The sequence below is a fragment of the Colius striatus genome, chromosome 9 (genome assembly GCF_028858725.1).
Source record: "Colius striatus isolate bColStr4 chromosome 9, bColStr4.1.hap1, whole genome shotgun sequence".
In the NCBI taxonomy this organism is placed as follows: domain Eukaryota; kingdom Metazoa; phylum Chordata; class Aves; order Coliiformes; family Coliidae; genus Colius; species Colius striatus.
Window position 1 is genome coordinate 11,574,312 of NC_084767.1, and position 27,074 is coordinate 11,601,385.

At 41.5% G+C, this 27,074-nt stretch overlaps 1 protein-coding gene across 5 annotated transcripts; it reads left to right on the plus strand.

Annotated features, from left to right (window-relative positions):
- Positions 1-9: 9 nt before the first annotated feature.
- MATR3 (matrin 3) lies at positions 10-26,848 on the plus strand. 5 transcript variants are annotated; one of them, XM_062002735.1, is made up of 15 exons: positions 10-98; positions 8,565-9,637; positions 14,093-14,154; positions 14,635-14,676; positions 14,917-15,020; positions 16,163-16,215; positions 16,684-16,809; positions 17,524-17,649; positions 17,837-18,007; positions 19,183-19,314; positions 20,663-20,706; positions 21,147-21,537; positions 23,101-23,494; positions 24,087-24,208; positions 25,763-26,848. In XM_062002735.1, exons 2-15 carry the CDS (start codon positions 8,747-8,749, stop codon positions 25,811-25,813), a joined length of 2,709 nt encoding a protein of 902 aa, XP_061858719.1. In that variant the 5' UTR covers positions 10-98; positions 8,565-8,746; the 3' UTR covers positions 25,814-26,848. The 5 variants fall into 5 exon arrangements, with proteins under 5 accessions (XP_061858719.1, XP_061858721.1, XP_061858718.1 ...); XM_062002734.1 differs by lacking the exon at positions 10-98 and adding an exon at positions 175-242; XM_062002733.1 differs by lacking the exon at positions 10-98 and adding an exon at positions 255-434.
- The last annotated feature ends 226 nt before the right edge of the window (positions 26,849-27,074 follow it).

Sequence of the window (27,074 nt, forward strand, 5' to 3'; positions counted from 1 at the left end):
GCCTTCCCATCCGCCCTCGCGGGCGCGCGCGGACAATGAGCAGGGGGCGAGCGGCGGCCCGGCGCGGCGTGGGGTGGCAGGACTCTCGCGAGAGCAGGGTGAGTGGCTCCCGCCTCTCGCGAGACGTGGGCACGGCGGCTCCTCTCCTTGCCCTCCCCCGTCGCGGCCACATCCACACGGGGGGGCGGAGCGGGGCAGCGGCGGCGGGCGCGGAGCGGAGCGGGGCGGCCACCGCCGGGCACGTGAGCCAGCGGGCGGGCGGCGGGCGGGCGGCGGGCGGGCGGGCGTGTTCTCGCGAGAGCGGCGAGGCGTGCGCGGGGCTCGCGCAGCCGTCCCTTTCCTCCCCTAAGTCCCTCCGTCCCTCCCCCGCCGCTGGTGCGACAGCGAACGGGAGGCGCCGCCGCGCTCGCTTCCCGCCGCCCCCCGGCCCGCAGGTAGGAGCGGTGCTGCGGCCGCCCCCGACCCGCCGCCATGTTGGGAACCGGCGTCGGCGGCCGCCGCTGCGCGAAGGAGGGTTGGGGAGCGTCCATTAGGAACGGCCGAGTTAGGGGAGAAACGGCGGGGAGGGGAGCAGGGCAGCAGTAACGGCCGCACGTTCGTGGGAGCTGCGCGCTCGGCTCGGCCCGGCCTGGCCGGTGCCTTGTCCCCGCCGGCGCCTCACGGGCCGCCCACTGCCGCCGGCGCCCCCGCCCGCCGCCTGGCGGTACTGCGGCCGGGCCGCGCAGCCTCCGGCGGGCCCGAACAAAGCCCCGCGGCGTGCCTTGCCGCGACGTCTCTGGCCGCTGGCTGGGAAAGTCCGGCTCCGGCGGGCCGGGTGCCCGCTTCCCCCGGCTTCCGCGGGGACACTTTTCGGTGCTCGCTGCAGGGAGAAAGATTTGTTCTCGGTGGTTCCGCCCGTAAAATATGTTCTCAGGGGCAGCCCCAGCGGAACTCACGCTTCGCCCGCTGCCTGGGGCTTTATGGAGCGCCCTGCTAGTACGTCTGGTTCCGGCTGAGGCAGCGGAGGCGGCATCTTTCCTCCCGGCCCCTCGGAAGCTAACCAGCATGTCCATGCCCTGTGTGCCTTCCTAACGCCTCTGAAGGCCGTTAGTCTCAAAAACTGCTGGTTGTTATGCCTATCTGGTGCTGGGAATTAATGAGTTGAGCCTTAAGAATGCTGATAGTAGAACCACCTTTTTGACTCCTTTCTACTCAGTTTCACTTTCATATAATTGAGGCAGTGGTTACAAGTCCTGCTGCAGGGATTGTTTTGTTTTGTTTTCTCTCCCGAGGTGGATTAATAACGTTCAGTGCTTTTTTTATGTATGTATGTTGGTCCAGAGTAAAAAAAAAATCAGATGTGTGGTTAATCTATGCTGAAAAATAAAAGAAAGTTAAAAAGAAGTTTCTGGGAACCTGAACACCAGCTTTGTTCTGAGAAATTAAACGTTTATGTTGTAGAAAGAAAGCTGAAAAAGATCCCTCTTTTAATGTATGGATTTTTTCCTTTCTTCAAGGCATACCTTTGGGGAAAAAAGTATCCAGTTCTGTTTTAAACAAGTGAATAGTCTTTGTTCTTTTTACTCAAGTCTTTAATTCTTTAGAGTTTTTAAGCTATTGGTGTCGTTAGGTGGTCCTGACTTCCAAAGGTAAGATAAGTAGAGAGCAGCTCTCGATGAAAACATCCCTTCAAGCAGTCTGTGTAGTGTTGGTGCCTCAGAAGAGAACAGAACATTTTCAGATACTGTTGATCCAGAGGCATAATCTTCCTCAATTTTGAAATGTGTTAATATATTGAAAACATGACTATATTAAAATCATGTAGTTAAACATATATTAACATTTTTAAGGTATCACTGAGAAATGGATGAACTTCTATCTTGAATTTTGTCAAAAAAAAAAGCCTCACAAAATGATTCATTACTGAACTGCATGGAATAATGAAGTTAAAGTGAGGATACCAGCTCTTGAGCCTCGTACATGTATTGGTTCAGTGGTAACCCTATGTCTGTACTTTTGTGTTGTGTGCTACCAAGGAGATGAAACCTGAACAACCAATTGAAGACTCTGGATCATTTCCTAGTGGTTCTCGTGCAATGTCACAAGCTTCTTTTATGTGTTTGTTTTAGAGAAGCCATCCAAGGTAACTGTGTATTGAGAACTTCAGCTTCCAGTGGTTTGCATGTATCTAGTTGTTAAATCCTAGCACTAAATGAGGGGAGGAATAACCAAGAGAAATCCCTAAATGCATCCTTAAAATGCGAACATCTGTGTTCCTAAAGGCAAAAATGAAAAAACAATTCAGGAGGAGGGAAGAAGAGTCAGTCCAAACTAAACTGAGGATCCGTGATATTATCACAGAATGGCTGAGATTAGAAAAGACCTTTAAGGTCATCAATTCAGCACTAACCTGTAACCCTCAGTGCAACTGAAATAGAATGATTACCACCTGGTTTACCCAGGACTACACTTAAATAAAAATGCTCTTTAATTTGATAGGAAATAAAGGAGTAAATATTGTCCACTGCCCTTCTCTGTGACTTGCACTCCATCTCTGCTGAGAGTTTTCCTGAGCACAAAGATACTTCGTAATCCAATACTCTTGATAGTGTTCTGAGCTGCTCAGCAAATGTGGGGGAGAAGCTGTTGTAAGCAAAGCTGCAAATAAATGATTGCCATTCTGTTTGTTAATTTATGAGTGCATTTCTGTGGCCTCCTTCCTCAGTGCTCTGAGTCAACAAGCTCTGAAAACAAAAAAGCAAATCCCTCACAATATTTCTGAACTGATTTAGTTTGGAAGTGTTTTAAGTACCAGATTGTGCAGTGATAACTTAACCAAGAGAGCCTTTTGAGCACTGAAACAGTGGAAAAAGTCCCTTGATTCTTCTCTGCAGCTAGAATACATCTCAGCAGCCTCATGCAAGATTTCAGCTGGGAGAAAATGTAATTTTTATCCCAGCTGTGAACGTGCCCAGAGGCAGATTTACATTTGCTGGTTAGTCAGAAGGCTTTTTAATCACTTAGATCAGAATACAGAAGTGTTCTGGTTTGGGGTTGGTTCTTTTAAAGGTAAAATTGGTTCTCTGTTACGATGATTAACTCTGGTTGGTGTATCTTTGGATTACTTTATGACCTATTTTTTAAGGAGAGAAAAAAAAAAAAAAGGAAAGCTGAGGTATGTTCTGTGGTTTCTGTCAAAGTTTTGCTGCCTTTGAGGCTGTTTCCAAAGTGGATGTGAATGTGAAGAGTGATTCTCTCCTCGCTTGACCGAGCAGTCTGAACGTCTGATCCTTACTACCAGAACTTCCCAGCTGAGGTCCTTCTGCAGCGACTGGTTTTAGCAGACTCCTGCTGAACCAAGTCTCAGTGGCTTCATGGAGCTTTTCCTAGATGCTGGAGCCTGTGTTCATCCATCTTACTGTAGAGCTCTGCAGGTAGAGATAGAGTGGACTCGAAATTAGTTGGGAGGAGTGTGTTTATGCCATAGAGGTAATTGTGTTTTTGGAGCAGCCAGGACATGCAACAGCAGTTATTCTCACTGTTCCCAACTGTGTAATTTCCCTTCCTAAAAATACAGATTTTTTTGCCTCCTTTACTCTTTATGTACTGTTCCCTGGACCCTTTTTCATTTCTGCTGTTGCTGTAAGGGAATAAATGCATTTTTTCCAGGCACTTCTTAGAATCCTTCAATTTATTAAATTACATAACGAGCAAAAAACCAGTAAATTAGCATCTTAGTTTTATAATGCTCTTTTCTTCATTCAAATGGTAAAAACTCTCTAAGTTCTTTCAAGATTCTTAATTGCTAAGCTAGTAATTTTAATTCCCCATTTATAAATAAATCTTTTTCATATGTGATACTTCTCTGTTCTGAAGCAATCCTCTTGTTACAGTAACTTCAGATCTCAGAATATTATGTGCTCCTCTGATTGAGCAAGTCACTGAGATGAAGCTGAACATAATCCTAAGAAATGAAGCTCTTCCTGTTGTTCCGCAGGGCCTGAAGCAGATTGTCATAGCTGTGCACCAAAAAAGCAAGTGCATCCAGCGTGCCAGGTGATGCTTAGATTTTTCAGGTCATGGCCTCTGTGTACAGTTTAAACAGAAGAGTTGTTTTCATGCATGTGAAACAGCAATGTTAAATAACCACCCTGAAACCTGGTACCTGAAATGGGTGCTAATCTGTGTTTTCTCTATCTAAGGCTGCTACAGATCCTCCTTTGCCTTTGGAAGACAGAGGCCTTTTTTGTCTTGTCCAACTTACAGTAATCCTGCAGATTCTAAAACCTTTACACTTGGTTATTCAGCAACGAGAAAACATCTGCTTCTAATTTCCTGGCAAGTTCTTGGTGTTACTAGCATTAATTCTCAGAGCAACAAGGGGAGCTGCCTGTCCAACTTTGTCACTCTTCTGTCAATGAACTTTTTTTTTTGCCTTGATGAATTGGAGGCAGTTTTGCCAAGAAGTATGTGAATTCTTTCATAGTAGAATAGATGGCTGCAAAAAGGATTGCTGCACCCCTTGTAACACATGAGGGAGGAGAAATCCACAGATTCTTATCCAAAGGGGAAGGATTGTTGGTGTGAAACTTCTTGGAGACTTTTTTCCCCAAGGTGTACAGTCTTCAAAAAAAGTCTTGTGTTACAAATGGAGGGTGTGTCTTTCAGCTTGCTGATTGTTTCATGTTTGTACAGCAATTGAGCTTATTTGATGAAATTCAATGTGTTTTGAGGAGTTCTGGTTTTGAAGTGAAAGTGAAACTGACTAGAAAGTGTCAACACTTGAAAATTTTTAACCTTTTTTCTAAATGATGAAAAAGAAATGGGTAAAAGATGAGTTGTTCTAAGAAAAAGATGAATATTCGAGGTATAATATGTATCCACAAGGTAGAAAAAAGTTGAGCGGTAGAAGGAACAGGGAGACAGGGGATTCTTTTCAGCCTTCTAGTGTTCCATAAAAGATGGTAATCGAAGGTTAGGGTGTTCAGCATGCTCAGAGTATCCCAGGAACTCGCTGAACTAAACTGTTTTCAGCAACAAAATTGATATTTATCTGGATCAACTGAATCAATTTTACACAAAGAAAAACACCCCTTCCATAGTGTTTGACAGTCAGCCTCATTTGGGCCTTTATTTGATAGCAGTGTATTCCATCAGATTCAAATTTCTTATTTTTGTTATCTGCCTTTACAGAAAACTCTTTGGCAACTTGTAGGTAAAAGATGTGTTTTTTTCATTGTCTGCATTTGCCTGGAAATCTAGTAACGCTTTGCCTTTCAACTTATTTCAAGATTGCTTTATATTATATATTTTCAAATCTTAATATGGCCAAATTTCTGTCCACAGAGCTTAAAAATGTATATCTGAAAGCCTGTCTGTTCCCAGTATAGCTGAAATTATGTGAAGAACAATAAGCATGACACTTCCAACTCTGCTAAATCATGTCTGGATCTTTTTAGACAGCTTTGTTCAGTCCGACTCATCTTGTCGCTGTGACTCAGTTGATGGCACACTCACTCGAAAGCTGGCATTGGGCCCTGGGAACCTGTCTCTATCAGATACTGACATGGAGTCATTGGGATGTGATCCACACAAACCATGCAGTCTTAGGATCACAGATTAAACCTGACCATGTGGAAGTTAAACATCCTTGGGTATCATATATAGAGCTTTTCCCCCACTTTGTTCTGTTGTTGTCTTCCTTTGATCTTAAAGACTAGGGGTGGTTGGGAGTAGAGTACAACAGAAAGTGCAGGATGTTAGTGATTTTTGAGGATAATTTGGAAATTTAGATTTTGTAAGTACTGGAATACCTAGTTGAGCACAGGGCAGTTTACTGGCCTGCATACCAGCTGCCAACATTATATACTGTCTTCATCATACAGTTGTCTTACTGTCCCACCTCACGCTTTTTCACGAGATTGTCCCTCTTTGTTTACTTGTCTGGCTTTCTCCCCCATCTTTCCTGTCTTTATTTTTCCTTTTGCCCTTTTCTCCTGTGGGTATCTGCAGCAGCAGCATTGGTATGGTTCTGCGAAAGCTCTGTGTGTCTGTGGGCCAAAGCACAGCACATTAACCAGGTTCTCTGCAGTCCAGATCCCTGCTAGGCTGGGATGTGCTGGGTTTTGTTCTCTGCTAATCTCTCCAGAGCAGTACACAATGACCTGCCAATTGAAAATTCTGACGAGAGGATTAGTGGTCAAAGAGAAAAGAGTATTTTTGAAGAGTGGAGAACTTTCCTGATTTAGTGAAAACTTGTGAAGTGCAGGTCCTTGCATTAACAAGAGGACGCACTGTACCTTTCCTGACCATGCTGAATCACTCTTGGGCTGGTTTATAAAGCCCTCTGGAATATCTGATTTATAAAGAATCCACTAAGTTTGTTTTCAAATCATTCTGTAAGTGTGTGAGTGAACTAGAAGGGAATTGATAAGTAAAAATGGAAGGGGCGAAGGTTCACTTGTAAAATTGTCATAAAGTGCTTTGAAGATTACTGAGTGTACGACAGAGAAAACGTGGTACCAAGGTGAATGTTAGTGTTTCTGTTGTGTATGAACTCAAGAGAGTCTTGTTTTTTACAGTATAGTCCTTAAATGCTTTCTATTCGGGTGTTCTTCAGTGTGGTCAGCCTGTCCTGGATATCTCAGAAATTGCCTCGTCTGCTCTCCCTATATTCTTGTTTTACCATTTTCCTCTGAAGCCCTCTGCAGTACTTTTCTGTCTTCTGCCTCAGAGACTTTTAAACTTATTTTCTTACTGATATTTCTCAATCTCTTATTCCTAGCTGAATGTTGCACAATTAAGCTTACTTGGAATCCAATATATGTGGATCTTAAAAGCGTAACTGAAATACAAGTTCAGATGTACTGATGACAGATTATGTAGCAAACTGCACAAAGCCGTTACTTTCCAAAGATGGAATTCTGTGTGGGTTGTGTCCTTCATGGATCTCGTAGAATCCATTCTTTTTCTCCATAAATGAATAATTTCATAATGCACTTCTACTGAGAAAGAAAACCCAAGAGCTTTCCAGCTTAAAGTAGAAAAAAAACTTGGTACAGTATTAAATCAGGGCTCTGGATTGAGTAGGCAGTTGGGATAGAGACACACTCATAACCTTGACCTTTTTTCTTCTGTTTCCAGTACAAGAGAAATTGCCTTCTGCAGAATTGGTCTCTTCAAGGCAAAATCCTTGCTTTCATTTTATCCTTCCCATTCCTCTCTAAATGTACCTGTTCTCTTAGAAGCCGGTTTCATCTGGAGCTGTGCAATTTTTTCCTGTTTCTGTTTTTTTTTCCCCAAGTGATAATAATGTTTCATGTGCACCTGAGTGGCAGTGCTGGGGAAGCAAAACTGCTCTGCAGAGATTTGAAAGGGTTTCACTGCATTGAGGACCCAAGAGCAGCATGTTTTCATGTGTGTTGAATTGCTTTAAATTTTGTGTATCCATCCCAAGGCTGAAAGAATATGGAGAGAAGTGTTACAGTTTTTCTGCTCTGGGTTAAAAAGAATGAACCCTTTATGAAATGTATCTGTTGCACCATCAAATAAACTGTAGGTATTGTTGCACTGTTTAGTTAAAACTGTCGAGTAAATGCAGTGGAATCAAATATTTCAATACAAGGTTAGCGTTTCAGTGGGACATGGGGCAGATCTTGATCTCTTCTGAGCATTGTTTTAGGATCTTTAACTACCACATGTGGTCATGGTATCAAAAGTGTGGGGCCTGAGCCACGGCAGATAAGAGATGTGGGCCAGGGCCGTCTGCTGGGCTGGCTGGGACACAGTGCCATCTGCTGACTCGCCTCTTTCTGCAGGAGCAGGGTTTTCCTTGGGGCTCCCATCCCTGTACTAAGCCTGACCTTGTTTAGCTTGAGGTCTGCGAGTACATACTGATGTCACGGCTGCAGTGTTAACCAAAGACTCCCTTCAGAAGTTCCCTCACCCCTATAACTGCAATTGGAGCAAGAGGTCTTGTTAACTTCCTGCAAAAAATTACAACTTATGTTCCTCATTCCCATCTGTCTTCACATCGCTGGTTTGAATTGACTGCATAAAGATTGAATGGTGTGGTTGGTCTTTATTTACCAGATCTTACAGCAGAAACTTTTTGCCCAAACTTCAGTTACCTTTAACTTCCTTTCGTCCTGTTCTGTGGTGGTACAGGTTTCATTTTCAAATATGTTGTTATATGCCAAAGTCATCTTGGATTCTGTGGGCTTAAGGGTTTTTTTGTGGTCTTCTCATAGACACAGTACAGTAACAAAACTATTACCCAGAGATCAAGGCTTACATGCTAGTAAACTTTAGATGCTTTCAGACATCCCAAACTTCTGAAATTCACTTGTCTTCGGTATGAAAGTAGCTTTTTGTAGAAGAGGAGTAGTATGTACAGGAACCACTGCTGTATTTTTATCTGAAATAATATATGTAGGTTCTGGGTACCTCTTGAATCTGTTAAGTTATGTAATAAAAGCCTTGTAAGATTGAGCTCTCTAATGTTTTTTTAGATCAACATGATGCATAAGTTTAAAACTGCATCTGTTTAAAGGGATTTATGACTAAAACTGCTTGTTTTTCTACAGAATTGTCTGGTGTTTCTCAGCTTGAAGAAGATCTGCAGTCATTATTGATCCTCTTTCTTGGCGTTACCGTTGTTGAAGTGAAGTTTGCCTAGCTTTCTAGTGTGAGCTCTCTTTTCAGCCATCTTAAAAAAAACAAAGAACATTTTTTTTGATCCATAAAGTAGACAAACTATAGTTCTACAATGTCCAAGTCATTCCAGCAGTCATCTCTGAGTAGGGATTCGCAAGGTCATGGGCGTGACCTCTCTGCAGGAATAGGCCTTCTTGCTGCTGCTACCCAGTCTTTAAATATGCCAGCATCTCTTGGAAGGATGAACCAGGGTACTGCACGCCTTGCTAGCTTAATGAATCTTGGAATGAGTTCTTCATTGAACCAACAAGGATCTCATAGTGCACTGTCTTCTGGTAGTACCTCTTCCCATAATTTGCAGTCTATATTTAACATTGGAAGTAGAGGTCCGCTCCCTTTGTCTTCTCAGCACCGTGGAGATGCAGACCAGGCCACTAACATTTTGGCCAGCTTTGGTCTGTCTTCTAGAGACTTAGATGAACTGAGTCGCTATCCCGAGGACAAGATTACTCCTGAAAACTTGCCTCAGATCCTTCTACAACTTAAAAGGAGGAGAGCTGAAGAAGGTTATGGTAGAGATGGCAGATCATCCGCACGGGAACCACCGTACAGAGTACCTAGGGATGATTGGGAAGAAAAAAGGCATTTTAGAAGAGATAGCTTTGATGATCGTGGTCCTAGTCTCAACCCAGTGGTTGACTATGACCATGGAAGTCGTTCTCAAGAATCTGGTTATTATGACAGAATGGATTATGAAGATGACAGATTAAGAGATGGAGAAAGGTGTAGGGATGAATCTTTTTATGGTGAGACTTCGCATAACTATCATAAATTTGACAGTGAGTATGAGAGAATGGGTCGTGGTCCTGGTCCCGAGAGATCTCTCTTTGAGAAAAAGAGAGGTGCTCCTCCAAATAGCAATATTGAAGACTTCCATGGATTCTTACCGAAGGGTTATCCCCATCTGTGCTCTATATGTGATATGCCAGTTCATTCTAATAAGGTGAGTTATGCACCAGATGCTTCTATTTTCCTTTACGTTGTAGTATCTGTTCTGTTTTTACCTATTTCTTTAATGATTTCTATAGCCTGGTTGCTTTTGAAATGATCTGAAAGTTGGTTTGAGAGTGAAAAAGGCACTCGGTTTATTTGCAAGGTAATTGTTAACAAACACTGTAAACCAGGGCTTTACATTAATGTGTTTTGTTTGCCCAGATTGCTTAACTTCAAGTCAAACAGCTATCATCTGCTGGGATATCTTATTTATATTTTACATCTACATGTTCTCTTAATCACAAACATCTGGCATTCAAGCAGTTTTTGGGTGGGTTTTGCTATTTTTGTTGGTTTGGGGGGTTTTTTGCAGTGTATCTACTGTGCTATTCAGGAAGCTAGTTTCAGCTCCTCCACATCTGTCTTGATTGCTGATTTATATGTAGCTAAGGTGCATTCTTGCACAGTTCTGCTTTTTCCCTGTCCAAAGGGAAAGAGTTAATGTAGAGCCCTGGAACTTATTTGCAAAAGTAAAAAAAAAACCCAAAACCAAACCACCCACGTTTTAGACTAGCTCATTCTTGCCTTTTTAATTTCACTTTAACACTCTATCTCATACTATGGCTGAAATTTGTCGTCATTTTTCTCCTTTTTCACAACTTTTCTTAGAACACTTCAGACTCACTTTTTATTGTCACATGTTGCATCTATCCCTGTAGACTCTCCGAGCAATCCGTCTGCTGTTGCAGTATCCTGCTCTGTGTTCCTAGTAGCGTTCTTTCCTCGGCTTGCAAGTAGAGTGGATCTTCGGGTATATTCGGTTATGCTGAGGCTTCCCTCTTTAGTTTATTCACGAGTAGCTCAACTCTCTGCCAAGGTAGCAGGTTACTCCAAACGGCTGGTTGATTCAGATGGTTTTTTCGGAGCCTTCTCACTTTGAGCTTTTCCAATGTTACTCATCTTGCTGATTTTCAGTATACTAGGCAATTTAATTGGCTAATTGGCTAACGGTGCCCCTCTTGTCGCAATTAGCGGCTGATTAGCTTGAAGGCCTTCAATTGAAAATATAATACATGCTATGACTGTAACGTTGATACGATGTGGAATTGCTGTTACTAACCAGTTTCTTTACAGTTACTTCTCAAAGTGCTGCTTCTGACCATCTAATCTTTTTGAAACGTGAGAATTATTCTATCCTGGCAAGGAACGATCAAACCAGTTTTAGAGCACGTGCTGTATGACTCCAGCTGATCTGACAGTCGATGAAACTTGTGTTGCTTTAATTACCTTTTGATATAAAACAATAATCGCAGTAATCCAGGTTTCTCGTCTCCTGTATTTGACCTTTATTTCCATAAAAGGTTTTAAGTGTTAACAGTTTAGCTGCCATGCTCAGTTCTGTAGAAGGACTTCATTTGGTTAGATTGAAAACAAAACTTCTGAGGCCTTTGAAGATGGCAACCAGTAATCCTGTAAGTAGGGTTCTTTTTAGCACTTTATTTTAAAGCCTCGTGGTTCTTAGTTTGCTTTGATGTGCAGATCTGTTGAAAGGATATCCAACACAAAGTATCTTTCCAGGTATCAGAAATACCAAATCCTTTGACAGCGTAAGTGGCTGACTTCTTCCTTAACACGGAAAACCATCTCTTTGTTTTTTAAGGGATATGCTTTGACTTAAACTGCTAGTACACCATTAAATATTTGAGATTGGATCATCTGTTTCTTATGACCCAAGTTTGGGCTTTGTTTCTAATTTCAGAAATCAAGTCACTGCAAGAATTTATCTCTTTTCTCTCCTTTTTTTTCCTCTGCTTTGCACACCCAACAGTTACAGAATTTCCTGTTTTCTGTCTCCCACAAAATGGAAGCAAGTGGAACATAACTTTTAAAGTAACCTGATCTGAACCAAAATTTATGGAAAGCAGAAAGGGAATGCTTTTCTTAGCTGGGACAACAAGCAAACTTGTCACTGTAGTGTCAAAATCTCACTTTGCCCATCTCCAAATAAAAACAGCGTAGATGTTTGATAAGCATATGATAAAGCAATGTGTATTTTTAAACCTGAGCAAGGGGTTAAACACCCTCAGTGTACCTTAAACTGGCAAACTAGTCCTCTTGTTTTTCTTTCTCAGCATTATTCTTAATTGCTTTAGTTTGTGTATATATTTTTAAGCCCTGGGGTATTTTCTGTCTAACTGTGAAGTAAATTGGGCCCCAGGTTTTTTAGGCATTTTCTCAATCCTGATCCCTTGATCAAGGAAAGAGGGTTTAGATGTGGAGGGATTGTTTTTCCTGCCAAAGAAGGCGGCTGATGTAACGCGATCAGATGAATTTGGAGGTTAAATGCTTGAAATGGTGATACATCTCACAGGAAAACAGGACTGTGTCCCTAATAGAGGGCTATTTAAAATTAGGTGCTTAAGTTTGGCCTAGTTTTCTGAAGAACAGTGTGTCCTCTTGCCTGCATCGATTGAGGCAAAAAGGGATCTGAGTTTTAAGAAACACAGTTCAGATTTTCTCTAGCTTGACTTTGGGTGTTGGTGTTAGTGGTTGTAAATACCCAGCACCCTGAAGCCTCAGGAGTGATGCTTCCAACTGGGAAAAGGCCAAGACTAAAGGGAAGTCCAGATTAAGAGCTGTACTTAGTGACAAGTTAATAACATAAATGAGCCCATGTGTTGTTCTGAAAACCTTCCCTAGGGTGAGGGAGGAAACCTCAAACTTAATTTATACATCAGAGCTCTTTTTTTTTTTGGCATTTGAAGTATAATAAGCATCAGATCTCCCGAAGTTTGGCTCTAACTTTGCAACTAACTTCTATTTCACTTTGTAATACCTTTTAGACAGCTTCAAAGCATATTGTACAGCAGAATCGAACACCGAGGCTATGCAGATTGTGAGCCCATAGTTAGAGGGAGGTTTTTTAGTGCTTAAAGGACTGTTTTCTGTAGTGTAGTGCTAAAACTTGTTAGGAAGGCATAATCTGAAGAAAATTAGTTTTTAAGCATCAGCTGTTTCATAGGCAGACTGGCTTGGGCATTTTGGTGGGGGTTTCTCGTCCTAATTGCCAGCACATTTATTCATGTGTAGTTGCAGAACCTACATCTTGTTTAGGTAACAAGAAGTGGTGCTCTCATTTTACACTTTTTTGATAAAATGAATGAAGGTTTCATTCTGCTCCATGTTATGTTCTGTGTACCATGGAGTAATACTGCAGTGTAGCCTAACGACAGGACTTTATGGGAGACTTTAAATCCAGGTTTTTCTCCTCAGTGGAAATTGCAAAGTAGGTGTTTGGCATATGGAAATGTTAGACTAAGCCTCAGAAGGATTGTGGTATCCAGAAGTATGACTATAGTGTGGTGGAAACTAAAAATCAGGGAAGCTGAGAGATTAGGAAAAAACCATTTGTGAGTCCTGAGCAGAAATACAGATGTGAGACATATGAAACAGCCAGTGCAGTGGCTGTGTGACTGACAAGAGAAACCTCCCATTGTTAAACTGCCCCCCTAAAGATCTACAATTGCTCTCTCTGTGAACCTAAAGCAAACTTCCCCCCTGTCTCTCTGCTGATCTCTTTGCTTACCGAGGAGCAGCAGAGTGGAAACTAGACACAGATGTGCAACAGTGAAACTTGAGGAGGTTGGTCACTTTACAGATGTGAATATAGCACCAACTAGTGCTGCTGCAAGAATGTAAGGATAGAGAGATCAGGCACCCTGTACTTCCATAAAGGAGGAGCCCCATGCCTTCTTGAAATAAATAACTCCATAAGCAAAATAGCCTGCAGGGAAAAGGTAAAAACCCTTATTCCTTTCTAGTGCCAAAGCCACAAAGAGTTTTACCTGGCTGGTGTGGTTTAATTCCCTTATTCCTCCTCTGCAGCACTGTGATTTAGATCTCCTTTCTGCCTCCATCATTCCCCTCAAATAGTCACATTTTTATATTTCACCCCAATACTTGTAGTTTGTCCTAGCTATACACTTTCATTTCTTCTAGTCTTTCCTTTCTGAATTCCTTGCAATTTCCTGGCTGCTTTATGGATCTAAAAACTTGAGTGTTTAGTTCACGTTAATCTTGAAAAGTCTGAGGAATGAAGCAGAGAGAATGGAGGAAATTCTGAATTACTAAAGACAAAAAACCATCTCAGCATCTCGTTCCAAAAGTTGCAATGGCAACAACGTGCATGTTTGCTGTAGCACTTACCCTGGTAAGCTTTGCACCTCTGAGGCAGGATCAAGCCTATAGATTGCAAGGCATTTTTCACCAGACACCTTTTTACCCAGGTTTAGAGGGTGACAAGGTAGGTCCAGTTTCAGCGTGTCTTTAAAGTGCTACAAAAAGAGATATTTGTTGGCTATGGATCTTCAATACTTCAGCTTAGAAGAGAAGATACTGTGCAGTTGTTTTGTTAAAAGGCTTGCCTCGTGTGGCTGTTAATTTTTCATTATTTACTTTGCTGCAGGAGTGGAACCACCATATCAATGGAGCGACTCACAGCCGACGCTGTCAGCTGCTGCTTGAAATGTATGAATTTGAAGTACAGTACACGTTCTTGTGGCATGAGGGCTTTCACTGCACAGTAACGGGCATTACATACACAAAGCAGGTTCAGACAACATGCTGTGCCTTGTAGGGAAGAGAAACATCTCAAAAGGGTATCTTCAGAACAAACAAGGGGTTATTTTTGCGTCCTGATCTATATGTAACACTTTAAAGAGCTGGATCTTAACACTTGAGACTCCTTATAATTTTTTACTACTCCCTTAGACCAACTTCTACATTTTGATTGTGAAACGAACTGTGCCATTTGTATTATAAATTAACAGACATGTTACAGTAGGAAGTTTCTCATCAAGAGCAGATATTGCACATGTCTCTTCCATGGGCACTGTTTCCACTCGCTTTGTGTTAACATGTAAAGGTATCCCTGCTGGTATGAAGATTGTTACATGGGTAGAGAAGATTGTCTTTTTCTTACCTTTTCCTTTTCCTCTTTCTTTTAAGATACCCAGAATGGAATCCTGACAGTGATTCGGGACATGGAATGTAAGTAGTGATGAATTTTGAAGTATTTATAATGCTTTGTTTGAAGCGGAGGGTGTTGTTACTATTTCATGTAAAATGGCACACCTTCTTTTCTTAAAAGGGATACCTTTCTGCTAGCTGAAGAGCAGCAGAAATACCTGAAGCTGTCTTCTCCTTAGATGCCCTACAGAAATTCAAGGGTTTATTTGAGAATGAAAGTTTTATGGCTTAAAACAACTCTGTGTTTTCCCCTCTTTCTAGGGGTGATCCCTTTATGTTGCAGCAGTCCACAAACCCTGCACCAGGAATTCTGGGACCACCACCACCTCCATTTCACCTTGGAGGACCTCCTGTTGGGCCAAGAGGTAACATCAACAGGCACCTACTTCTACAGAACTTAAATTCTTGATGATTGGTTTTTTTCTTAGTCTTACTTTAATTTGTTACCAGTGTTACAGAACAACAAACCAAAACACTCAACTTTTCTTGAGCGTGGAAGTGAAATGCTTTAGTCTTTCCCAGCACTCTGATCCCACACTTTCACCTTCCAGCCATCTTCAGGCTACCAGCCACTTTATAATGACTGAGTTTTGTAACACTGTGAGATGGATCCACACGTGTTTTAGACTTATCTTTTTTCCTGTAACTCTTCTCATCAACTAGAGATTGGTGGGCCTTTTCTTTGGGTTTTTTTTTTAGTGAAACTTGTAAGAATTAAATGTCTTCAGTGGTATCCCCCCATAATGTCAAATGAATTTGACAACTAGATTTGAATAACTCCTGAGAAATAAGAAGACGTGATAAAAGTCTCTTCCTTTCATAGAAGAGCAGGCTAAAGATCAGGTTCTTGCTTGAAGTTGTTAATTCCTACCTTTTAAATATATCAACTGACCAAAAGAGCAAAAGTAATTAATTTACCTAGGTACAGGTATTTCAGACACTTCAAAGTTGGATGATAGCTGCACTTGTTCTTCATTTCACTGTAATAATACTGTTCATTTTTCAAACTTGACTTTGAGCCAAACTATCAAAAGGCTTTTTTGAGGTGTTTACTAGTAAAAGGGGCATTATGATAGAACTGGTGGTGTTTTGGAACTGAAACTAGGAGTCTTTTTGTACATCTAAAACCTCACTGGAAAAAGTGTATCTTAGAGAAGTCACATCTCTGGTGTATGGAGATATTTTTGCTATGGCAAACCTCACTCTAAAACAGGAGAGAGAGGTTTTATCAACAGGCTTTACTTTCTGCTATTTCTGCAGGTCAGTCAGCGCAGCTCTTCATCTAGTGATAAACTGAAGAGAATGATGCAGGAGGTTAGAAGAAGTTACAAGAGCTCTGAAATAAATTAACAGCCTTTTTAGACTGTAACGAAATAACTAGTTTTTAGAACTTGATGTCATTCCAGTTTAGTATTAGGAGTGACTTCTGTCTCTTAAGAACTTGTGATGTGTTAATACCAGTCTTAGATGTGGAACTAAGCTTGCTCATTCTTTTAATTTCTTAAAGGAGCTGGGAATGGAAATATGCAAGGACCGAGACACATGCAGAAGGGCAGAGTGGTTAGTATGAAATGCTTCTCAGTGTGTTTTTTAGAACCTACAATTTTAGTTGCATACTTCTTGTTTAAGGGGTGTTTTTTAAAATGAATTAATTGTCTTTAAAAGTGAGATTTGGGAGTTCATTTGTGTGGAAACACTGAAGCTTTGGAATATGCTTAGGGTTTTGTTGTGCCAAGTATCGTACAAGATACTTGTTCCAGAACCCTACAGACCTTGTTTAAACATTGTCTTATGATGAAGCTGTGGGACATGAATGTACAGAAAGGCAACTTTGACACAACAGGCATCTTCCTCTGGAGAAATCTCTGGGGGTTTTGAGCCTTTTCTGGATGAATCTGGTTTGGTTATTACTTGAGATTTTAAAAATGTACAAGTAGGGCAGAGCTTTGCCAGGCTTTGTTTTGAGGTTAGCTGAGAAGCATTTTCTTTTCATGTTGTGTATGATTGATTGCTTTTTGTCTTCAACAGGAAACAAGCAGGGTTGTTCACATTATGGATTTCCAGAGGGGAAAGAACTTGAGATACCAGCTGCTTCAGCTTGTTGAACCATTTGGAATCATTACAAATCACCTGATTCTAAACAAAATCAATGAGGTAAGATGAGGGGCTTTAGGACTGCTGTTGGCTCTGCTTGATGTCCTCAGTATACTTACTCTCTGACCTTAATTTAGGGCTTAGTGACACCTGTGTCATCTTACTTGGTAGCCAAGGTCACATGTGTGCAACATGTATGTTCCTTTCCAGAAGTGCTGTAGTATCATAGAATCACAGAATGGTAGGGGTTGGAAGGGACCTTTGGACATCATCTAGTCCAACCCTGCTGCCCTAGGTAGGAGTTGGAAGGGACCTTCAGAGATCATCTAGTCCAACCTTCCTGCCCTACTGTGTTTTAAACTCAATATTGTTTAAATATGCCTTCTTGTTGGCTGTTCATAGCTTTCCCAAACACATGTTATGCTTGCACATCTTGTTCTAATACTCTGGAAACTTACTTGGTCTTAGTTTGTGTTGTACACAGTGTCATGTTTGGAAGTGTTGAAAAAGTCAATATCGTAGAAGAAAAACAGGAAGCAATTGAATGTTCTGAATCCAAACCTAGGTGGAGTGTAAGCAACCAAACAGTTCTGTTTGTGCACCTAGATAAAGTGTGTGAAATTCATGCTGAGTTCTGCAGGTCGGTTCATGTTGTAACCAAAAGGCAATTTTCACTTTTGGTGCAGCTGTTTTTACAGGAGAGCTTGCGACTTTTAAGCAAAATTACTCATTCTTGAAGCAGTAGTGCTTCATTTCTTTTTCATGTGATTTCAGGCATTTATTGAGATGTCCACCACTGAAGATGCCCAGGCTGCAGTGGAGTACTACTCAACAACACCTGCACTGGTGTTTGGTAAACCAGTCAGAGTCCACTTGTCACAGAAATACAAAAGAATAAAGGTAAACCCCTTCTGCTTCTCTTCACATTGCCTTCTCTTAATCTGAGGCAGGCAGTGTTGTCAGGCCATGCCACTGAAGCTACTCTTTATGTACATCTCAGCTGTGTCAACTTTGTACATGGGTGACTGTCCCTTGGTTATTTTATGTGGTATGTACTTCAAAAAGTTTCATTCCCTCTTCATTTTAGAAACCTGAGGGTAAGCCTGACCAGAAGACTGAGCCTCCAAAACCAGAGCTTGGTCGTGTGATTCACCTCAGCAACTTACCTCATTCGGGATACTCTGACAACGCCGTGCTCAAGCTGGCTGAACCCTACGGCAAGATCAAGAACTACATCCTCATGAGAATGAAAAGCCAGGTAACTGTGTGAACATTTGAAACTTGGCTTTTTAACAGTGAAGAAACAATGTGCCTTTAACTGGTGGCATGTGTAGAGTTTCTGCTCCAGCAGAGATCTGTGGAGAGCTATGTAGGTGGTTGTTCACTATCTAGCTTACTGCAACATGTTGCTGTAATGTGAGCTGCTTGGAAAAAAAAAGAACAGGCCTCAGCTGTGAAGAAGGTACTTACCATGAAGGCTTTCTTTTTTATTAGGCAGGTGTCTAGGAGTCTTGGAACTTTTTTTTTAAGGCTAGAAAAAACAAGATCTACAAAACATGAACAGATATGTTCCATTATTACACATGTATTTAATTTACATTTTGGTTTTCATTCTTTAAAGAAAAGCAGTCCTGCTGTGGCTCTCTCAAAGTATTTGAAGGTAGTGCATTGTGTGTATAGTAAAATGCACGTGTTCCTGACCTGTACAAATACACAGCACTTCAGAATATTCTATTTTTTTCAGCTTTGCTGTCCCAGTTTGTTGCTCCCTTGAGTTAAATGGGCAATTCCAGTGCTTCTCCTAAGTGCTGAATCCCCTAGTGCCATACTTGTAGAGTGAAAATTTACTAGAATGTATTGTATGACCCATAGGAAGTCCTCTCTGACCTTATTTCACTAGGTAAATAAAATCCCTTGCTCTCCAAGTTGGATGCAGAAACATCTTTCTTCTGTCTCCTAATGGTGCTGCAGCCCAGATGGGTTTTTAAAAGCTTGTTCAGCAAACTTAGCGTGTCACAGGCTTGTTTCTTGGAGGAGCACCTCACAAAGCAGGGCTTAGTTGCTGCCTTTCTCTCCCAGGCTTCTCTCAAAATAAAACACTGTTGTAATTTCTCAGCTACCCTGGCGTTCAGACACCAAAGAAATGAGTTTCATTGCCCAGGTGCTTTTTACTTGACCTTTCTATGCAGATTACTTAAATGTCTGTTGTTTGATTTCAGAACTTTATGTGGGACAGATATTACTGAATGGAAAGGCTGGGACAGAGAGAGAGCACTTTGGTCAGTCTTTCTCTAGTTTGGAGAGGATGAACATAGCTGAATCTCGGTTTCGTTTCAGCATTAGGAATCACCGTGGTTTAAGTTAAATAGCTTTGCCTGCAGAAGTGTTGTGTGCTTTCACAGTTGCTTTTAATGTGTGTTTTAATCTTTTCAGGCTTTCATTGAGATGGAGACCAGAGAAGATGCTTTAGCTATGGTTGAGCATTGTGCCAACAAAGCCCTTTGGTTCCAAGGCAGATGTGTGAAAGTGGATTTATCTGAAAAATACAAGAAGCTGGTGTTAAGGGTAAGTAGTGGGGTTAGTTTTTCAGTTGTAGTGGAAGGTGTAAAGTGAAGACAGCTATTGCTTATTGAGAAATCGGTGCTGCATGTAAAATGGAAGGGTTCACTTCAGTATTTTCTGTCTCCTTAGGAGGACTCACTTAGCATGAGCCTGGTGTTCGGAGGCCAAAAACAACATGAAAAGTGTTTACTTTCAAATTTAAACAAACCAAACTCTTGTAATTCAGATTTTAGAGTAATTGTTGTAGATTTTTAATTAAAGTCTCACCATCCAGAGCATTCTGTGGGTTCTTTTTTCTTACCCTCCTCTGAGAATGTTCAGTGAATAAAATCAAGCTGGGTGGTAGAACTAAGCACCCATTCACTACATGCTCAGTTCTCAGCCTTTCTTTCCACAGCTGCTGGTCTGTTTGTCCATTTTGCTGTACACATACTCTTGTGTACAGAAAAAAAGAGAATGTTTTCTAGGGGCTCTTTTTTCAGCTATGAAGTATTCCAACAGTATGTGTTTTCTGTGTTAGATGCCATCCCAAACCTTTGTTCTTTAGCACGAGAGCACTTTGTTGTGGACACTAACCCCAACTGCCTAGATAGATTGTCTTATCATCTCATTCTTAAGAATAAGCTTTGACAGAATTTATGATGGTACTGTACCTTTGCATGTGCAGCTCATATCAAATAGGAAGGACTGGCTGTTTGTTTTGGGGTTTTTTTGATGTAATGGCAGGCTAATGCTCCAGCAATTGGACTTAATCAGCCTAGGACAAAGAAGAAAAGTAGGAGACATCTGAACTGTCAAGCTGTCTCAAACATAAGCTTTTGATTGTGGATTATGAAGAAATCTCAGCATTGCACTTGGTCATGCATCAAAAAAGAACATTTCATGGCCAATTATTCAACACATTGTGAAGTACTTGGGTTTTCCATGTTGCTGCCATGCAAGTTGGAATCTGCCATTCAGTAACTTATTTATGTGGTGTTGGGCCTGCTCCAGCTCTCCATGCAGCCCACTGAAGATACGGAAAAGGGTATAGATTAAGATTGATTTGTGCCATTGCCTGCACCATGCTGTGTCAGTTCATAAACAATAGAGGAATTGCCTGTGGCTTTCTGGAGCAGGCTATCCCACTTGTTTTGCACTGGATAATTGTGAATGAAGCTATAGGATTTCTAGGTTGGTAAGGTCCTGTCTACCAAAACAGTTTATTAATTGGATGGTAAAGCAAGAGTACCTGTGGCATATCATAGCTGTGAGTGCCTGGTTAGATTGTGCTGTCTGGTCTGAATTAAGGCTGTAACAGAGGTGTAAAACCACTGTGACTCACAGATCTTTGGTTTTTGTCTTATTTCAGATTCCAAACAAAGGAGTTGAACTGCTGAAAAAGGATAAAACCAGGTAATTTCCTATTGCTAAGCTAAAGCATAATGTTGCTTAAAAGAAGTACAAAACTACCTGCTCCAGAGTATAGAAATTATATAAAAGAAATCAAGCAAGCCCTGAGATGAACTGTTTCTGATATGCCACCTGCCCTCTTGCTCTAATAATGGAGATTCCACAGCCTCTTCTGGCTCCTCAGGAACTCTCTTCCAGTCTTTAATTAACCTTGCCTTCCTGCAATTTAAACCCACGAGCAGTTGTCCTGTCTTCTAAGGACAATTCCTCCTTGCCACAGCCTTTTGCATATTTGAAGACATCCTTCAAGGTTTCCCTCAACCTTCCATTTTCTGAACTAAAACAATCTTCTTCAGGCTTGTCTAGAAAAATACAGCCTTCATTTTTTTGTCATTGCTGGGCTCTCTTCAGCTTCACAAGCCACTGTTCTTTGTTCTTTACAGAAAGAGAACATATTCTCCAGACAGCAAAGATTCTCCAAGTGATAAGAAGTCTAAAACAGACGCTACTCAGAAACCTGAAAGTGGCAATGTGGAAGAGAAAGTGAAAGAGGAGAAACAAGATGAGGCTGCTGAGCCATCGGGTACTAAAAGCGGTGAACAGGCAGAGCAAGACGAGCCTAGTTTGCTCCTTGAATCTGAAGATGAGCTGCTAGTGGATGAGGAGGAAGCTGCAGCTCTGCTAGAAAGCGGCAGCTCTGCAGCAGATGATACAGATGTTGCCAACTTAGCTGATGTGACTACTGAAGAAAAAAAGGAGACAACTGATGATGTGGCTGTAAAAACTGAAGGGAACGTTGTGGCCAACCCAGCAGCAAAGAAGAAGCTTAAAAAGGTAATTCTACAGCAAGGTAACTGAGTGGGGGCAAATCTTAGCTAACTTCAGCAGCTCACCACAGTACATTCTGGTTTAGATCTCTTTCTGTGAGTCTTTAAAACAAGTGCATGGCACACTTCCCTGAAGAGAAATGGCTGTTAAAACTCCTGTGAAGTTTTAATGGAAGATGCCATTGGATGCAACTTGCAACTGGCATGACCTATAAATTGCTGTTTCTGCATTGACAGGAACTGTTAGCTTGTGGGCTTCCACCCATTTCACTTCCTGGGGGTTTTCTTGCCTTTCTCTTCATTTCTAATGGTAAGCAGGCAGGAACTGCTTTCTCCTGAGCAGTTTCTCATGAGACTGGTTGTAGTTACTCTTTTAGGCTCGGAGCAGAACAATGACATTCAAAACAAAAGGGACTAGACATTTGGGACTAGAGACTAATCTAGACCTGGACAAAACTGTATGAACACCTTTGCTTTCTGCTCAGCCAGCAAGACAGGCAAGTCCATCTGGGGTTATCCAAGGCCTATTTCCAACTGGAAGGAAAAAAGCCATTAAAAACGAGTTTAAGGTGTCAGTTTTATCACCAGATGATCCAACACTCTCTTAGTCTATGTTGTCCCAGCTGCTTTTTTTAATCATACGTGGTTCTGTGCACTGGCATGTGAAGTTTTAGTAACTTTATTGACTCAGAAAGTTGTTTTGCAAAAAAAGTGAGGCATGTTCCCTATTCATAACTGAATGAAGTGTGCATGGCTTTCAGTCCTGGGGCGGCTTCTGTTGGGAAGCCATTGACATGGTGCTGGGGGTAACACTGCTAAGGGAAACAGCAAGGATTATTTCTTCTTATATGGGTATCACGATAAACCGCCTCAAAACTCAGCCTTGCTTCCTTGAAGACCTACATTCTTAGAGCACAGATACAGAGCTACAGCTGTTTCAGTACCATCCACAATTGCTGTGCAGCACGTGGAACACTGGTGTCTGCAGATCAGCAGGGAACGTTACAAAACAATCAGAGCTCAGCCAGAATCAGAATGAAGCTGGATTTTTAAGAGGCCTCCACAGTTGTGGTGGCTGGAGTTTTTTGGGTGGTTGGCTGTTGGTTTGGTTTTAATGCAGAAGCTTTAAGCTTGAAAAGAAGCTCTTAATGTTTAAAGAAGATGAAGTTTCATACCCCTAGTAGGCCCAGAATTGTTGTGGTAAGGTCTTTATTGTGCAGGCATGAATCTAAAGATCTTGTGGGGCTGTTTCAAGTAGTATGGAAAGCCCAAGTTCTGTTTCTGACTTCCACTTCAAAATAGCCACGTTAGAAAGACTTTCGAAGTAACAGTAGAGCAAAAAAGATACTGAAGTTCTCAAGTTCCTATCACTAGCACATGCTTACATGATGAAATAGCCAGAAGTTGAAGTGGAGAACTCTTAAAAAGAGCTTGAATGAGGTGTAGGTCTTGAAGGAAGAACTTTGAGCATTTATTTCCAGGGAATTTAGAGAAGATATTTCACTTGTGAAACAGTTTGAGGGGAAACATTTAAGAATGAGCTGACATAAGGAAACCGTTTTCTCCCCAGCGCTACGTGGGCGGCTTTCCACGGAGCATGGAAGGGTTTGTCACTCTGGATGAGGTTGGTGATGAGGAAGACTCTGATCATCAAAAACTCCGCAAGTCGGCTCTGGCAATCAAATCTGCTGCCAAAAACGATGACAGTTTGGCAGAAATCAAGGTGGACAAGATCGAGGAGCCAGAGCAGGAAAGTGAAACGTTGGAGAACGGAACCAAACCCGAAGATAACGCAAAGGCTGAAGGCGGCGAAGCCTCTGACACCACAACAGCACAGGATGCTGAGAAAAACACCCACGAGAACACAGACACCCAGGACGAACAGGAATCAAAGAACATCCCAGAGAAACCTCTTGTTCCGGATGAGTTTAGGATTGGGCCGTACCAGCCAAACGTCCCTGTTGGTAAGGCTCTTTCCGTCTCGGTTCTCCTCCAGCTGTGTCTCTGTGCATTGCAGTAGCATTTCTCATTTCATTGGACTTTTCTTTCTGGCAACACTTATCCTCTGAGACTTTCATTTTAGGGCTTCCCACTCTTCTCCCCATCTTCACTCTTCCCCCTAAGCCCTAGTATTTCCTTTCTTTTTCTCCTTATTTTCATTCAGTTCTCCATAACACTTTCCTCAGGCAGAAATTAAATGGGAAGAGGTGATCTTTTTAGCAACACAAATCCAATTCATAGCCCAGATCACAGTAGTGGTAAGAGTTCAGCTTCATCCTAAATACTCAGAAACTGATGGTAGCACGTTGTTAGTTCTTTTGAAGAAACCAATAAAATGGACCCTTGATCTCAAAGGTTGCTTTAAAATCAAAAAGCCTGCACATATTTAGTTATTACCAGGCCCTGGCTTGACTAAACTAAAATGAGGACTTTTAAAGATAAAGCAGCTTTTAATGTGAATTATGGTTTTAAGATTTAGCTGAAATGACATATGACATTAAAATAAATGATGTAGAGTAGATCTCTTAGTTTATTTTGTGGTGTTTACTTCTCTAGGTGTGAATTATGTGGTACCCAAAACAGGGTTTTATTGCAAATTGTGTTCCCTGTTCTACACAAATGAAGATGTTGCAAAAAAGACCCATTGCAGCAGCCTTCCTCATTATCAAAAGTTGAAGGTAAGGCAAAAACTTGTTCATTTTAAACGGCGTGATTCTTTCCTGGGGAGTAGATCTGAACGAGGCTGGACTGAGGGAAGACAAAAAGGCTTTCAGGCAGGGGAAATTGGCTTGTTCTATAACTTTTAACTCAAGCTTAGACCTCTTCAGAACTTCATATTGTGAAGAGAACACGCAGGATATGCATTTGAAAGATGGGCTCCAGCATCTTTTTTGCCAATTTGGATTACAGAGGGTGTTCCAATTGGAGTAAAGGCCAGGCTTAGAAGTAGTGGTGCTGAGTAAATACAGATAACTCTCAGCCCATCCAGTTGTCTCTTTTGAGACTATTTTTAACCAATCCACAGAGCCCAAGCTGAAGTTTTTCTAGATTTTTGAAAAGAACCCAAACACATTTGCAACTTCTGATTTTGTGAGCGTGTTTGACAACTTGGAATTGGATGAGGTATCACATGATTGCATGGCATGAACATAACGCTGCTGCTGCTGCATCTTGGTGTACCGTGAGCTGCTTTTCAATACCACCTGTGAGAAAGGGAAATCCTACACAGTATTCTAATCATAATGCAGTGTTCACAGCAATTGATTTCATAGCAGTCGATGATTGAGCTGAAAACAATCTGTTCTGTAGAGAAGAAGGTGGAATCCAACGTTTGCTTTTGCCCTTTAACAACAATAGGGAACCCTAAACAAATACAGGGCCCTGCAAGGCAGATGGCACAAGTAAATGTCAGCGAAGCAAACAGCAGGATGGAGGAGTAGATCACAAAATGAGTTACCATGCAGAACCCTGTAGTAATAAACCCCACCTCATCCATCACCCATAGCTTTTTTGTTTTGCTTTTTTTTTTTCCATTGAGGTACCTGACTTTGGGGCTTTAAAGACTCGGTGTAAAGGGGGAAGTGGGGGAAATCATCCCAATGGATTAACTTAATCTTTTATACATGGTTTGATTTGCTTCTTTTCATGGCTCCAATGAGTAGTGAGCTGCTCTGGAATGAATTTGTAATGTTGGTGTGGGTTTGGAGTCGGGGAAGGAAGGGGGGGAAATGCAGCTTCTGTTTGACAATGGCAAGGCACTTTTCTAGCTGGGGTCTCGTTTGCTTTGAGAGCAAGAAAAGTAAATACCTAGATGAATAGATATTGCTGCTGGATGTCATCGAAGTGATAACACATCCCTAACCCTTCTAAGCTAGGGAGGGGGGAGGTATTTTGACCCTGGCTTTAGAGATGGCAAATTCCCACCAGGTAAGTGGCACAGTCGCTATCATAAGATGCCAGGTAGTTGTGTGGGCTGACTGGCCCGTTTGGAAGGCCCTGATGGCAGTGCCAGGGAAGTGCTTGCAGTGACTGCCATCCGTGTTCACTGCTGACATGAGAAGGTGGGGCTTCAGAGGTCGTGGAGAAGTGCCAGGCGTGTCAGTTAACTGCAGAGGTCATCACTAGCACAGCTTTTACAGCTTGAAAACCAAGACTGGTGTTTGTGTGGTTGATGCTGTGACAGGGAGAAACTCTTTAACTATATCCAAAATCCAATTGCTTTCTTTTCACAGAAAATTCTGGATAAAATGGCAGAAGACCACAGGCAAAAGAAAGAAGCTTAAAAAGAAGGAAGGACGTAAGGAAAACAGTGGCTTTTGTTTTTAATGTTACTCTTTTTTAAAAGCAGTACAAGTAGTAGATGGAAAATACTGTATTCTTTTTTTGTTTAGTGAGATACAGTAGGCATTATAGGTCTGTTCATGTGTTAAATGTTGTAGCAAAAGGCATATGCAGTTCAGTTAATGCCACAAATCTGTTCTTAATGTGAGAATGGCAACAAGTTTTCGTTTTGACACTTCGAGCTACGAAAGAAAACAAACCTTTGCACCCTTGTGGAAAGCTCATCTATGGGAAGAAAACTTCATTTAAGTGACATTTCCTGTTTTCAAGCTTCAGAAATTTGTCTCTGGATTCCATTCTCAATAAAAAATGAAAAGTCCCACTGCTACTTTGCTTTTTATCTAGAACATTCCGTACTGGAGTCGGAGCCTAGCAGGTCTTTCATTTGGAGTGTGAGGCTGTCATTGCATTTCACTTTGGAGAAGTCTTTAAGTGTTGCATTTTTCAAATGTTGAATTGCAGTTTTCTTTTAATGTCACTGCTGTTATATAGCAAATAGGAGGATTAGTGATTAGTCAGCTTTACAACTGTGATCTCTTTTTGTTCCTAAAGCTCTCGATAGACTTTCAGCTACTCGGTGTCTTTCTAGTGAAAAGTAAATTGCCCATTCTCCTCTGACCAGTATTATTTCCTTGAGCTCTTCCTGCTTTTACTTGAATCTTGTAGCTGTCGTACATCTCTAGTATATTCAACAGCAGCATTTGAGTCCTGCAATGCAAAAGAAAACAAAGTATCTTTATATCCTTCACATGTAGTTTTTTCACACCTGCATTTTAAACCCGTTTTTGTTCACCTGGTTTCGTCGAGAATCCTTAGAACTGTGCTCTTCAGTGTACCTGCACACGTGGGATGTGAACAGGAATTTGCATGTGTGACCTGTGTTTATCTGTAGGTTTTGTTCTTTACTTGCTTCTTTGTGAATTCAGGTTACTAAAGTGATTTACCAATAAACAAAGCTAGGCCACAGTGGTTTGTTATAGATGTTTGGCATGTTAACCGATGTGTCTACTGAGCTCTTTACTCCTGTGTTCATGATACCACACTGAAACTCTAGCTCTCTTTTTAAAATGTGCATGTTTTAACACCTGTGATTTAGCAGCTTACTGCATAACTTTTCTTTCTCTTTTCCTAAAGCCTCTTTTTTTGTTTCCAAACAAATTAAAAGATCACTTGTTAAAACACTTGGTAGGAATATTCTACTGG

What these genes read in the sequence shown, in the direction of transcription:
- MATR3 (XM_062002735.1), top strand. Translation starts at nt 8,747, where the DNA reads ATGTCCAAGTCATTCCAGCAGTCATCTCTGAGTAGGGATTCGCAAGGT. An exon ending in ACCTCCTGTTGGGCCAAGAG is followed by an intron (nt 15,021 to 16,162) that starts GTAACATCAACA and finishes AATTTCTTAAAG; the next exon opens with GAGCTGGGAATGGAAATATG. An exon ending in ACATGCAGAAGGGCAGAGTG is followed by an intron (nt 16,216 to 16,683) that starts GTTAGTATGAAA and finishes TGTCTTCAACAG; the next exon opens with GAAACAAGCAGGGTTGTTCA.